This window comes from Alternaria arbusti, assembly GCF_024043155.1.
Source record: "Alternaria arbusti strain BMP 1465 chromosome Unknown scaffold_20, whole genome shotgun sequence".
Taxonomy (NCBI): domain Eukaryota; kingdom Fungi; phylum Ascomycota; class Dothideomycetes; order Pleosporales; family Pleosporaceae; genus Alternaria; species Alternaria arbusti.
Window position 1 is genome coordinate 349396 of NW_026249960.1, and position 13512 is coordinate 362907.

The window sequence follows — 13512 nt, forward strand, 5'->3', positions numbered from 1 at the left end:
GAGCCATCATGCGCGATACGCATTTTGCGCGTTACCAGGTTTTCATACCGAGATTGCGCGCTTCTTGACTCGTAGACGGATGTTGCGAGCGCGTTGTAAGTTGCTAAGCTTGATCACCTGGGCAGGGAACGCAGTCGAATTCACCTTCAGAGGCCAAGGACATCTAGGTTCCCACCGCGGTCCTCCATCAAGGGCATGACGCTGGGGATCATGCGACTACGAGGAGCTCCTTTGTACGCGATAAACGTGGTGGACAGTTCCACGAGCCTGTCATACAGCTCGTTTGTGTGCTTCGACTTGTGGCGGCTTAGATGACCCGCATGTGTTTCAGGTGAGTTAGCGTCAGGTACCAGCCTAGACAGCGGCCTTTCAAGGTGCACCGGACCGTGGAACGGAGATTTCACGCATATCCACACGCTCACGGTCCCGACTCCGATTGGCGAGGCCGCATCTCGATGATATCTGTACGAGATAGCGCGAGAGATGAGTGCAACCGGCTGCAAGCATGCCTAGGTAGATGCATATGTTTTGACTATACTCTTTCGTAATTGTCGAGTGGACCTGTCACATTATAGAACTTGGTGCGCTCTATTCTTCGTTGCTTGTACTGCTGTATACGTCTGATATGACGACGACTCGACTCTCACAAATGAAAATGTATCATATATTGCCAGGTTCATCACCCGACAGACGAATTGCCCCGGATGGTTCTCGAAAAGGGGACACTGATTTTAGTAGTCGCTGCAAGTATATACATTACCCACAAGCCTATCGCTGACGCACTGATCTACTAATAACGTGGTTAGATGGCAATCATGCAAAAGCCCGTAAACTTGAAATCGGTGCAAAGAGGAGGCCTGATCGTCTATCACGGTAGATTGATTGGCGACTCGAAGGTTACTTTCGCGTACTGGGCACGATGGCGTGCACTAATGAAATGGCGTTGGTGGTACGCTGTCCAACGGCGGAGCCAGATCCGGTGTCAGTCACGACGTGTCGAGCAAGGTTAAGCAACACACCCGAACCCGCAAGCGTTCTGAAATCAAGGTCAGCACCACCTTGCACCGAGATACTTAGCCTTCACTGTCTCTGCAGTTCAAGGTTTGTCTTGGAATCTCAACCCTCTTGTGTACATGCCGTGCACGTGGCCTCGGAATTTGTGATACAAACCAAACATTGTGGCACTACAATCCCCAACATACACATATCACGAACCTTGATCCCGGCATAATTATGGCTTCTGGAACCGCGCTCACGCCAGCCATCATCGCAACATGGCCAATACCCAACTATGTCGACCCAGTGTCGCAAAGGGGCAGTGTCGAAGCTGCAATATACGCGACAACCATCCCAATGGTACTTTTTGTCGCTGGCAGAATCTACGTTCGCGCGAATCAGAAGTCAGGTGTAGGAGCCGATGACTGGATCATGGTTGGCGCAGCGGTATGTTCGCCCTATGCTCTCATGTTACGTATCTAACATGTGTAGGTCTTCGCCTTAGCAATTTCTGTGTGCTTATTAGTTACAACCACCAACTCTCTTGGGCGTCATCTCTATGATGTGAACCCGATGACCTTTGTGAGCTCTGCAAAAGTAAGCAATTACCATTGGTTTCAATATTCATACTGATGGCTTCTAGTACAACGTTGCGAGTGTCACAATGTACAATGCTTCTATGACACTCACAAAGCTTTCCGTCTGTATGACGTACCTGAAGCTTTTCCCCTCGAGAACGAACAAATTGTTCTGTTGGACGATGATCGGGTACCAGCTTCTGTGGGGTGTCATTTCGTCGGCACTCTACATCCTACAATGCGTGTAGGTCATAACGCCAGGGCAGATGTTCGATTTTGACTAATTTATCTGTCCCAGTCCAATCCAGTCACTCTGGGATTTCACGATTGTCGACAAAGTGTGTTTGGACTCGCATCAATTACTCACCGCGAGCGGCATCTGCAATGTAGTGTCGGACTTTGTGGTGTTCCTTTGGCCCGTCGCGCCACTGTGGCAGGTCAAGTTGCCGCTATCACGACGCGTGCATCTGGTCGCGGTTTTTTCTTTCGGCGTCCTGACATGCGTCGGCGGCATCTTGAAGGTCGTTTGGTCGCAGGATTACTTCAAGACATGGGATACGACATGTGAGCAGTATCGTTCCACAATAGACTGTCATCGTGCTAACATAGCCTTCTTGCAGGGGTTGCGTCTCGCGTCACCATGGCATTGTGCATCGAATTCAACGTTGGTATCATGAGCGGCTGTTTACCTTGTCTCCGTCCATTCCTAGCAATGATGGCTCCTGGAATCTTCGCTGGACCATCGGCGGCACACAGCGGCAACGCAGCGAGTTCTGGCGGAGCATCCTGGCGCAAGTCTCCCTTTCGGTTTGGAAACTTCAAACTATTCAAGATAGGTGCAGGCAAGCCGTCGGGTCGTGAGGAAGATTACGAGTTCACGGATGCGAAACATGCGGGAGGCGCCCGCGCTTGGGCTGCAGGCGGAAAAGAGGTGCCACAAGCTAGCATCGGCACCGTGTCTGGTTCTGGTATCTCAGTGAACAGAGATGAGAAATTGCGCGATGGTTTTGATTCGCCGGGTGTTGTCACCAATGATGCGACTAGTGAGGAGTGGATCATGAAGGAGGACTCTTCTAGGTAGCTCAACAAGGCGTAGTATATATCAATCATTAAGTATGGTCTTGAGAGCCCATGCCGAAAGCCAACACGAGGGTATATGGCGACACATTCGAGGACTGGGAAGGTCGGCGAAAAGTGAAGCAGAGCACTTTCGCTCAAAGTCCTAGAGCTGTCAATAGCCTTCGAAGTCATGACATGAGCAATGCTTCCAAGTGCCAATTCAGATAACGCATCGAAGTCGAACGAGCCTCGGAACCTTGTACTATCGGTCCTTGTGATAGATGCGCAGTGCTCGTGTCGATGTATGCGTGCGGCCAGCCACCAGAACTATGTATATCCAGGGAACTCGCAACCTTGACATGACCGAGCTTCATGCCTACGATTGCGTACCGCTGCGATGAGCTGATGCCATAGGCGCTCGTGCATGTGCTCTATGCGCGCCTCGCCGCGACCAGCTTCGCTTCCAGCCTCATCCCAAGGCGCAGGGTACTGAGCGTACCTCAAAGCAAGTTGTGGTGTCGGCTCTGGAGCGTCGCTCTCGCAGAAACCTATCCGGTGGACTTGATCATGTCGACCAAGTACCAATGTAATGTGTCTCCGCCCCTAGTTGTGATCCAGGCAGTCCCATGGTGATATACGGGATTGTGACGCGCGGTCGAGCGGTTCTCACGAGCTTGTCCGTAGATGCGCTGGGTATACGATGGTGGAAATGTGCTGCGATACGATTGCAGAGATGCCTACACGGGTGCTCATGTGGACGTGACCGCTGAGGAAGTGTGAATGTCGACTGGTCGTGTAGCTCATTGGAAGCGGATTTCGGGGGGTATTCCTGTCGCATTGGTTCGGAGTGGACCACATAATTAGCGCAGTACGGTCAATTTGTCGATGTCAAAACATGGTACATAAGTTTGGAAGGACTTCGTGATTGATCCGGGCGGTAGCTCCAGGGCTGTTGCTGGAGCGGAAGCTCTGTCTTGGTTCAGAGGCCTTGGGCGACAAGCCGGACGTGCGCGCCGACCATGCTACTCCCGAATTGCCCACCAGTGGCAGCCTGTCACCCATCATCTAGGCAACAACCCATATACAGCCTGCTTGGATCGCACATGATCACACAGAGCAGTTATCTAGACACAATTTGTGATGGAATTCAGAGGGCGTTGCAATCAAGAAGGTCCGGACGAAGGAGTCCAATTTCATTTGCGCTTGGCGCACGTAGCTCAACCAGCCGACATGTGACCTGTCCATGTGCACGCCAACACTACCTCGTGTAACCCTCATCAGACCACGACCATCAGCTCTACCCAACCCGATCCCTCCATGCCCGTAACCCGTGGAGGCCGCAGAGTGGCTCGCCACCCACGCAGGATAACTCATGTTCTTCCTTTCAGGCACAACGCGCTCATGGTGTTCCAGGGCCTGGATTCGTGTCCTCTTCCACCGCTTTACAATTTCATCATATACTTTACCCATCCGGACGTCAACCCGGACAATGTTCAGCCATATGAGCTCTTCAAGGCGATCAGAGAAGGCTCCCTACTGGAGAACTTCTGTCACTTCCGCCTCGAGCTATTTTTCCTACATGTCCCAAATGCAGAGGATTCCGACGAGGCCTGCATCGCCCACTATCGTGAGGAAAAGCGCAGCCGGGGTGAATATACACGTCAGGTCGAAACACTAGGGTTGTCGTCCACTATGGACAGTGAGAACGGTGCCGGTAGTCTACCCGGCTCGGTACCAAGTTACATCGAAGACCCGGACACCGAGTATTACCATGGTCTTATCTACATCTACCGAGGACCTGATTGGACTATAGACAAACAGTTTGTACGTCGCATCTCCTTCGATCCTATTCCACAGAATGTGTATAGTTCGCTCGACCACGGGGCAGATGAACCTGACATTCTTCCGGCCATCGCCATCTTTCCACTAACGATACGCCATTTGGAAAATCACAATGTCAAGTCGATTGGCGAGGACATGTACTTCAAGTCCTTTCTCGCAACAAACAATGTCACGAATGAACCGTGGAAGGAGGCGATCAGGCTTGGATGGTCCACCTGGTGAAAGAAACCAGTCCTGGACACCAAGCGATGAATATGTGCTTGTGATTTTATGTTTTCGTGATCCAGATGTAGTAGTATAGCAAACCTATCTCGACTATGGGGACCATAGAGTTGATAAAGTTGCAACCAATCACAAGGGCGAGAAGAAGCTAACGGGCAGATTCTGGGTTCACGACTGATGCTGCTTGCGTTCATTGCGAAGGCTGTGCTTCCAAGTCGATATATTGAGCCTGCGAAAACCAACCACAGCCTTGCTCTGAGGTTACCCAGCATTAATTACATTCTGATCGCGCGCTGCAGCGACCAATAGGGTATTTGCGAGCAAAGTCAGCCTTGCCCCCAGTCGCACACGTCTGACATTGTGAGGTCAGCTTACAACGGTGATAGTACATAAGGCATCTGTCTCACTCGTGTGTACATAGTCAGCATGGCTTCAACCTCTCAGTCAGTCGAGTTGGCCGAACTATCGGCACGGCCACTTCTCAAGTCCAAAGTCAGCGAAAAAATCGACAAGCCCAGTTTCACCGTTCAGAGTGGTTCAGGGAGTGCTAGCAATGCGCCACCAAATACAGCGCCGAAGCTTCAAAAGGCTGGGAGTCAGAAGAATAGGCATGTCGCCGCGCAGGCGAAGAACATGTTCCGAACAGCGCTAGGTCGCGTGTGCCTCGCATGGAAGCGTTGTGTCGAGGCCGTGAGCCGTGCTTGGAACAAGAGCTGGACGTTAGAGACATCGAGTCTTATCGCCTCCATCCTTACTCTTGCCGGACTTGTTTCGACACTCTTGGTCCATGAGAATTAACCGCTTCCCCAATGGCCTCAGCTGGTCACGATAAACTCTATCATATCGCTATTTTCCCTGCTCATGAGGGCATGCGTGGGCGTTATATTGACAGAAGGTAACTTAAGATCTAAACGTCAAAGAGCATACAAGCTGACTTGAGCGACAGGCATCAGCCAGTGCAAGTGGAACTGGTATCGAAACGCCAGGAAATTGGATCACATTGAACGACTTGATTCAGCGAGCCGTGGTTCTTGGGGCTCCATCAATCTGCTGTACCATTTGAGACCATCGCAAATATAGTACCCGCCCTGCGATCCGCCCTGCCTTAGACAAGACTAACTTCGTGCAGTTATCTTGCTGTACTGGGCGCCGCTATTACGATAATGTCGTCTTTGCTCGGCTTCTTTTCGCAACAGCTCGTGCAATTTCAGGATTGCCTCCAGCAAGACACAGCCGCTTCGGTCACCATATCGAGAACCAACTCCTACAACCGTATTGGAGGTACAATGCAGTCCAACGTACCCGCGGAGTATGCCCCAATGGCAGCAGCGATCAGCGTCGGCGTACTTCAACCCGTCGGAGATTTGACCAATACACTCTCTTCCGGCTGTAGTAGCGGCAACTGCACTTTCTCAGCTGAGGGCAGTGCATCATTTTCGACCCTGTCTTTCGGTCACTTCTGTACCAACATCACCTCAAACATTCGCATAGTGAATGAAACCTATTCGATGAGAGACAACTTGACTAGGGCATACTTGGCACTGGATTATGAAGACGGCCATACCTTGGAGTTCTCACGAGAGAATGGTGGAGAACCTGTCGTTCGCTCCTGGACCTCGTTCACTCCATCGGGCCTGACCACCATATACTTTCTTTTCAGGTCTTCCAATTTTGAGCAAGATTGGAGAGCTGTCAATTGTTCAATGTTCCCAACCATCAACACGTATGAAGCTGGGATCACCGACGCGATTCTGGAAAAGCAATTGGTTGACATTACGTATCTTGAAAGCATATCAGCACAGTTCAATGAGCCGCCCGTTGGGGATGTTGACTTCTCAAACACGGTGTTCACATGGACCCATGCGATGACAACCAAGTACACTATACGGAACGGCATAAGAGAATCATGCGAGGGCTCCGACCGCCCCAGTACTGGGCTGTTCGGGTTCATGAAACATAGCGACGAGTCCACTTACATCAACGGCAGCGGTCATACGAATCCAAGCGCGGGGTGGAAGTGGTCGTACTTTCCACCGGATTGCGTGTGGCTTCTCAACAAATTTTCGGAGACCACGATAAGCGAAAGCCTGACAGCTACGTTTGACCAGAAAAACCTCTCAATGGGCTTTCACGAGGGAACAGTAGGCTCAGTTCACTTGCGTGTACTGTTCGAGGAAGGCAACATCACATTCGACAGCATTGAAAGACGAATAGAGAACCTCGCGACTTTGATGACTTCTGTCATTCGCACTCACGGTAGCCCCGTACCCCTCCAAGTCCCTCTTCAGTCGTCATCTTCTCCCGCAGACGGGCAAATGTGATTCAACACAACATGTGCGTACGTACGGTGGTCTTGGATCGCCTATCCTGCTGTTATGATTGCTCTCAGCGGTGTTTTCCTTTTGTTAGTTGCGATTGAGAACCGCGACACTCAGCGCGATCGGCTTTGGAAAAGCTCGTTCCTTGCTGCTCTCTTCTGCGAGGTCGAGCTGAACAAAAGACCTCAGGGGATAGCAGATATGAAAGCGAAAGCAAGGACAGCAAGTGTTGCTCTAGAGAAAAGAGGCTCTGGGTTGAAGCTAGCTTAACACTAGTAAAGGCTATATAACTAATGTCAATCCCTGCAAATCTACACTCTCACAGATTAGCTGTCGAGTTTCACTTGAGCAATAAGCAAAAGATAAAAAACAAGTTGTATGTTAGGTGGTCGCTGAACATAGTTCAATGCTCCAATGGCATCGTGTGTCCCCGCGAAGTGCATCATTACGGCAACTCCGCAATTGACAGATGCAAAGCGACGAGTGTTGAGCTCCTAGTGCGCATCAAGATGAACGCCATCTTCAGCCTTGTGGGGAAGCAATAACCTTGGCAGGTTTAATTATAGCCTAGCTTTCGGCTCATCGGGTCTAGCCCGAGAGAACTCTAACACCACTTTCGCTTCACGAGTCAGGCCATGCTTGGAAGTCTCCTATCCACGATGTAATATATTCTGGTCGCTCCCTCTCATTAGTCTGGTAATGCGTCCCCATTCGCCGACCGTTTCTTAACCCAAGTCACTCGTTCCGACGGTTCTTTTACACGATGCGTTCTTCAATGTTATTAGCCGTTCCGGCCCTTCTATTCCTTAATGTCAATGCGTTGCGCGTCAGCACCTCGAGTGTTTGCGGTAAACAGTCCTGGAACACGCTTACTTGCAAGAATTCGTCTTGGGGAAACTGTTGCTCGAAGAATGGACGTTGTGGTTCCACGCCACAACACTGCGGAACTGGATGCCAGGGTAAATTTGGAGACTGCAAGTCGCCAGTACCTTCAGCACCCGCGGTCATCGTTTCCTCAGCACCTGCGGCAACATCGAAAACACTTGCAGTATCATCGACGATAGTCGTAGTGTCATCGGCAGTACCCGCAGTCTCATCAGCAGCACCCGCAGTATCATCGAAAGTACCCGCAGCATCAGCGGCCCCGGTTACGGGCGGAAAGATCTCCACTGATGGAACTTGCGGCGGAACTTCTGGCTTCACCTGCGTCGGCTCTTCATTTGGTAATTGCTGTAGCGCGTATGGATGGTGTGGAACGTCCACCGCCCATTGCGGCACTGGTTGCAATGCAGCCTTTGGAAACTGCGGAGTGGCGCCATCTTCATCGACCTTGTCCACGACTGCAGTTCCAACTGCGACCTCGGCAGCTACACCAGCACCCACTCAGAAGATCTCCGTCGACGGAAGTTGTGGCAGCGGAGTGACATGCCTAGGCTCTTCATTCGGCGATTGTTGCAGCGCCTACGGGTGGTGGTAAGCTCTCAATGTCCTCTCCCCCTCTCTCTCATACTGACATCGACTCGCAGTGGAAGCACCGCCGCATTCTGTGCAACAGGCTGCCAAGCTGGATTCGGAAAGTGCGATGTTCCTTCCCCCAGCCCGACTCCAAGCAACACGTGTGGCGTCGAAGGCTTCGCCAATGTTGAGGCATACTACGCTTCTTCGTTCAACTTGATCGATGCGACCGATGTTTCGACTTGTGCGACGCTATGTTTGGCCGAAGCAGAATGCAAGAGTTATCTGTTCAACCCAAAGCTTGGAAATTGCGCGTATCTTATGAATTCGCTAGAGCAGGGAGAGTTCATTGCCACAAGTGGCACGGATCAGCTTTTCTGGGAGAGGTCCTGCGCTGAGGCGAAGTAGACTTTGTAGCAAGATAAGCATAAGAGGCACCTAGTCCTTGCGCGTTACATTCGGGAACGATATGCAAGGTGTTCGGACTAGGACAGCGGCTAATTGTAGCTTCTATCGCACCGCTCTACGCGTGTCTAGACGTTACGCTACTTCGTACAATACTATTCTAGTGCTAGAATTTATTTTCTAAATATAATCTACTATTATAATTTTTATATATCTATAGTAGTTAATAAGACTAATAAAAAGAGTTATAAGATCTATAATAATACTATCTTTTATAATAATCCTAGAAGAACTTATAAAAGTATTAAGACTAGTCTAATTTTAAGAAGAAGAGTAAAATAAATATTATATAACTAAGTAAAGCTTTAGTAAGTAAAGTAATATAACTATAATAAAATTAGTTTTTTACTAATAGTTACTTAAATTCTTTATTAATACTATAAAGTATATATAAGTATAGTATTTAGTATTAGATCTAAGTAACTTATAGCTTTACTATATTTAATAATTCTTTAATATAATTTTAAATAGAGTAATAGTATATATTATTATTATTTTAGTATATAAGTACTTAAAAGTAGCTTTATTAATTAATTACTATTAGATTTACTATCTACTATATTTATATATTAATAATAATATTTTTTTAAGTATTACTCTTCTAGTTTTAATAAGAGTTTTTTTTTAGTTCTAAAACATACTATATAGCTAGCTTAAATTTTAAAGCTATTACTACTTTAAAGAGTAGTAGTACTAGTAGAGAGTAAGAAGATACTAAGAGTAATACTATAATAATATGTAAGTAGTATAAACCTCTATAGTTTCTAGAGTAATACTTTTATTTTCTCTACTTATAATTTTATATCTTATAGATTATATATCTTACTAAGTCTAAGTTAATAAAGCTAACTATTAGAGTGTATTACTAGTAATAACTAATAGAGATAAAAGGTCTAGTATAGCCTTATTAAAGTAACTATAAAATTTAAGTATTAATCTAGTGAATAAAATACTAGTAATAAATCTTTTTCTATATTATAGTTTAGCTATAAACTTAAAAAAAGAATTAGTATTTTAGAGATAGCTTTCTTTATTATAGAGCTAAAAAATAAATAAGAAAAAATATAAAATTTACTACAAAGAAATAAAAAGTAGTAACTTCTTATTTTAAATAGTTTATATCTAACTCTAATTTAGAGCTGACTTTATAGTAGAAAATATATTATAAGATATTTAAAGAAGTTAAAAGACTCTAAGCTAGTCTCTTTTAGAAGTACTTAAATTATAATAATAGTAATTAAATATATATTACTATTAGTAATATAATTATTACTAGTCTATACTCTAGATTTACTCTATACTTATCTATTAAATTTTCTTTTTACTTTAACTAGGAATAAGTTTAATTGTATAAATAAAACTACTATATTTATTCTATTACTATTAACTATAACTATAATATTATTTCTATTCTCTAAGTAGCTAATAACTATAATATAATTACTCTATACGTAACGCTACGTTAGTAGAGTGTAAGTAAGCTCTTTAGCTTAGAATATATAAAATAGAAGTAAACACTTCTATTAGTAGATTAAAGCTACTCTCTTATTAGTTATAGCTACTAACCTTATTATAGAGGTTAGCGTTTTACGCCTACTATAGTAGTAAGCTAATATAACGCGTTACGTCTATCTACTATATAGCGTACTAGATAGAAGTAAAAAACTTTAAATAGAAGTAGAATTATTACGTATAGCGTAAAGTATAAGGCTACGTAAGTAAGTAATAAGAGCTTAAAGGCCTGCGTAACTCTTCTACCTTGAAAAATCTTATTACTACTTTCTAGCGCTAGCTAGAATTGTAAAGTAGCTTAACTCTGTCTAGAATTATATTAGATTTTAACTATTCTATAGTTATACTTCTACTAGCTTTAGTAAGACTTTAATACTACTTCTATTTATATAATAGTGTCTATTTACTAGAGATAGCGTAGAAGTACTTTTTAATCTTTATTAAGCTTTAAATTACTCTGTTTTAAAGTTTCTTTTAATATAGTCTACTACTAGTATATATAGCTATTTACTATACTACTCAAGTAGAGCTTTTCTTCTATTTAAATAATATATATATTATAATCAATTTAAATTAACTTACTACTGCATAAAACGTACGTAATTAAAAATATATCTTAAATAAGCTTTTTGAAAACTTTGCTAATATATAAACCTTTAGCTACTAGAAAAATTTATATTATTAAGATCTGGCTTATAAAACAGTGTCTTGATTCTATTAATAAGGTGTTTAAATTTAAAGTCATAGTAAAAAGCAAAAGTTAGTTTTACTTACTTTTAATACTTAGAAAAGATATATATAATATAATAGTTACTATTAGTTCTAGTTAGTACTATGTTATTAGTAAACTATATCTTAAAAGTATAAATAATAGTAGTAGTTACAGATATAATAGAAAAAGTTATAAGATTTACTATAATACTATTACTTATAATAATCTTTAAAGAATCTATACAAATAGAAAGTAATATTTATATAATTTATAGGTTAGTAATATAATAATTTAGTTAAGTATTAAGATAGTAGCGTAAGATTAATAGAAAAAAAATAGATTTTAGACTTATAGTTAGTTTAAAAACTTTTCAAAGAGTAATTTAAGAGAGTATAACCTTTATTATAAGCTCTAAGTTAATATTAGTGTTTTATAAATATCTCTAAAGTTTTAAAAGCTATAGAAATATAAAATAGAGAAGAAGTATACTTCTACTGCAATTGTATTATATGTTTTCAATATATACTTTAAAAAAATATTACTTTATTAGTTATAAGCTAATAGGTATTTATAATTCTATAATAGTTATCTAAAGTATTTACTATTAAAATATTTTTGTTACTTACTTTAGTATTAAAATAGCTTTATAGCTACTCTCTATTGTAAATCTTTAACTACTCTAAAAGTAGTAGCGCTAAAAGTCTAAGTCTAAGCTTACTTACTTTTAGAAGTTAGTAAAACTTACTGTAATGTGTTTCTTTATATACTAGTAATAGATTTTACATTTTTGTAATTAGCTTAAACGCTATAGAATTTTTAGTTTACTAAGAAATTTTAACTTATAGTTATACTTAAATTAATTCTAAATATAAGACGTAAATAGCTTTTTATAGATAAAAGAGAATTATTATATAAATTAAGCTTTAATAGAATTTGTAAGAATATTAATACTCTAATTTAATAATTTACGAAAGATCTAGAATATAGAAAAGAATTTAAATATTATCTCTTCTAAATTACTAGGTAATTTAGTATTAGTAGAGTATTTTCGTTAATAGAGTTTTTCTATACTAGCTTTATAAAGTAAAACTATATTAAGCTTTAATAATTTAAAGGTTTATAAGATAAGAGTAAAGTTTAAAAGTTTAAATAATTCTTATATATATTTCCAATAATAATTAAAAACTCTATATCACTTTTAACTTTATTAAACTATATATCTTATAATATATCAATAGGCTTAGTATAAGTAGAAGATTTAATATTAGATTTAATTTTTGTTTATAGTACTAGTAAGACTTTACTACTTAGACTATTTACAAAACTATCTAGATTTATTAGATCTTACTATTATTATAGTATTTATATTAGAAAAGAATATATTATTTATTTCTTATATTCTAGAATTTTCTTTTTATTATAATAATAAAGTAGTAATTATTAGGTACTATTATAGATAAGAGTATATTAAGATAAAATAGCAAGCGTAGTTATAGTAGCTATTATTAAGACAAAAAGTGTAATTAAAGTAAGTATATATTTAATAGCTAAGATATAGTAAGTGTTTAAAAGAAGTTTAATTAATATAATAAAGTATAGTAGCTAAAAAAGATAAGAAAAAGAGTCTAAGAGTAGTCTAAGTATAAGAGATTAGGTATATAGAAATAGTAGTAAGCTAGTAAGGTATATATAAAATCTCTAAACTAAGAGATTTTTTTTTTTATAATTTCTAAATTATAAAATATCTATATATGTTAATTAAACTTTAAAACTATAGTAAAATAATATGTTCTTCTATTATAGAACTAGTTATAATAAAAAGATAAATCTTTAGTATGTAACATTTTCTTAAGTGTACTAGTATTAAAATATTAGTATAATATGGTTAAATAATATAGTGTATAATTAAAACATTAAGAAATCTTCTAAATAGATTGTTTTATAGTTAGTAGTAGTATAAATTGTTTAAAAAGTTCTAGAAACTAAAACTTAGCTATAGAGTTTACTACTTTTGAATCTCATAAGCTTAAATTTTCTAGAGAATAAAAGGTAGAGTAATTATTTTATATAATTAAAGTTATATTAATAACCTAATATCTAATTCTTAGATAGTATTACTTAGCTATTAAGAGCTTATCTAAAGACAAAAGATACTCTACACTTTTAATTATTATAGAGCTATTCTATCTTTATAACTAAACTACTATAATTATCTACTATTTATATTTCTTAACTAACTAGTATTTTAAAACTAAAATAAATATCAATAGAAATGTACTTAGTATAACCATATCTTAAAAAGTCTAAGATGAGTAAAAGATAAAAAAGTATATAAAGAAAAGTTAATTGTATT

At 40.8% G+C, this 13512-nt stretch overlaps 1 protein-coding gene across 1 annotated transcript; it reads left to right on the forward strand.

Moving 5' to 3' along the window:
- Positions 1–3950: 3950 nt before the first annotated feature.
- On the forward strand, positions 3951–4697 carry J4E86_010197 (uncharacterized protein; the record flags this gene model as incomplete). Its single annotated transcript, XM_051450696.1, has 1 exon — positions 3951–4697. The coding sequence occupies one exon, from the start codon at positions 3951–3953 to the stop codon at positions 4695–4697; it is 747 nt and encodes a 248-aa protein (XP_051298211.1).
- Between the last annotated feature and the right edge of the window lie 8815 nt (positions 4698–13512).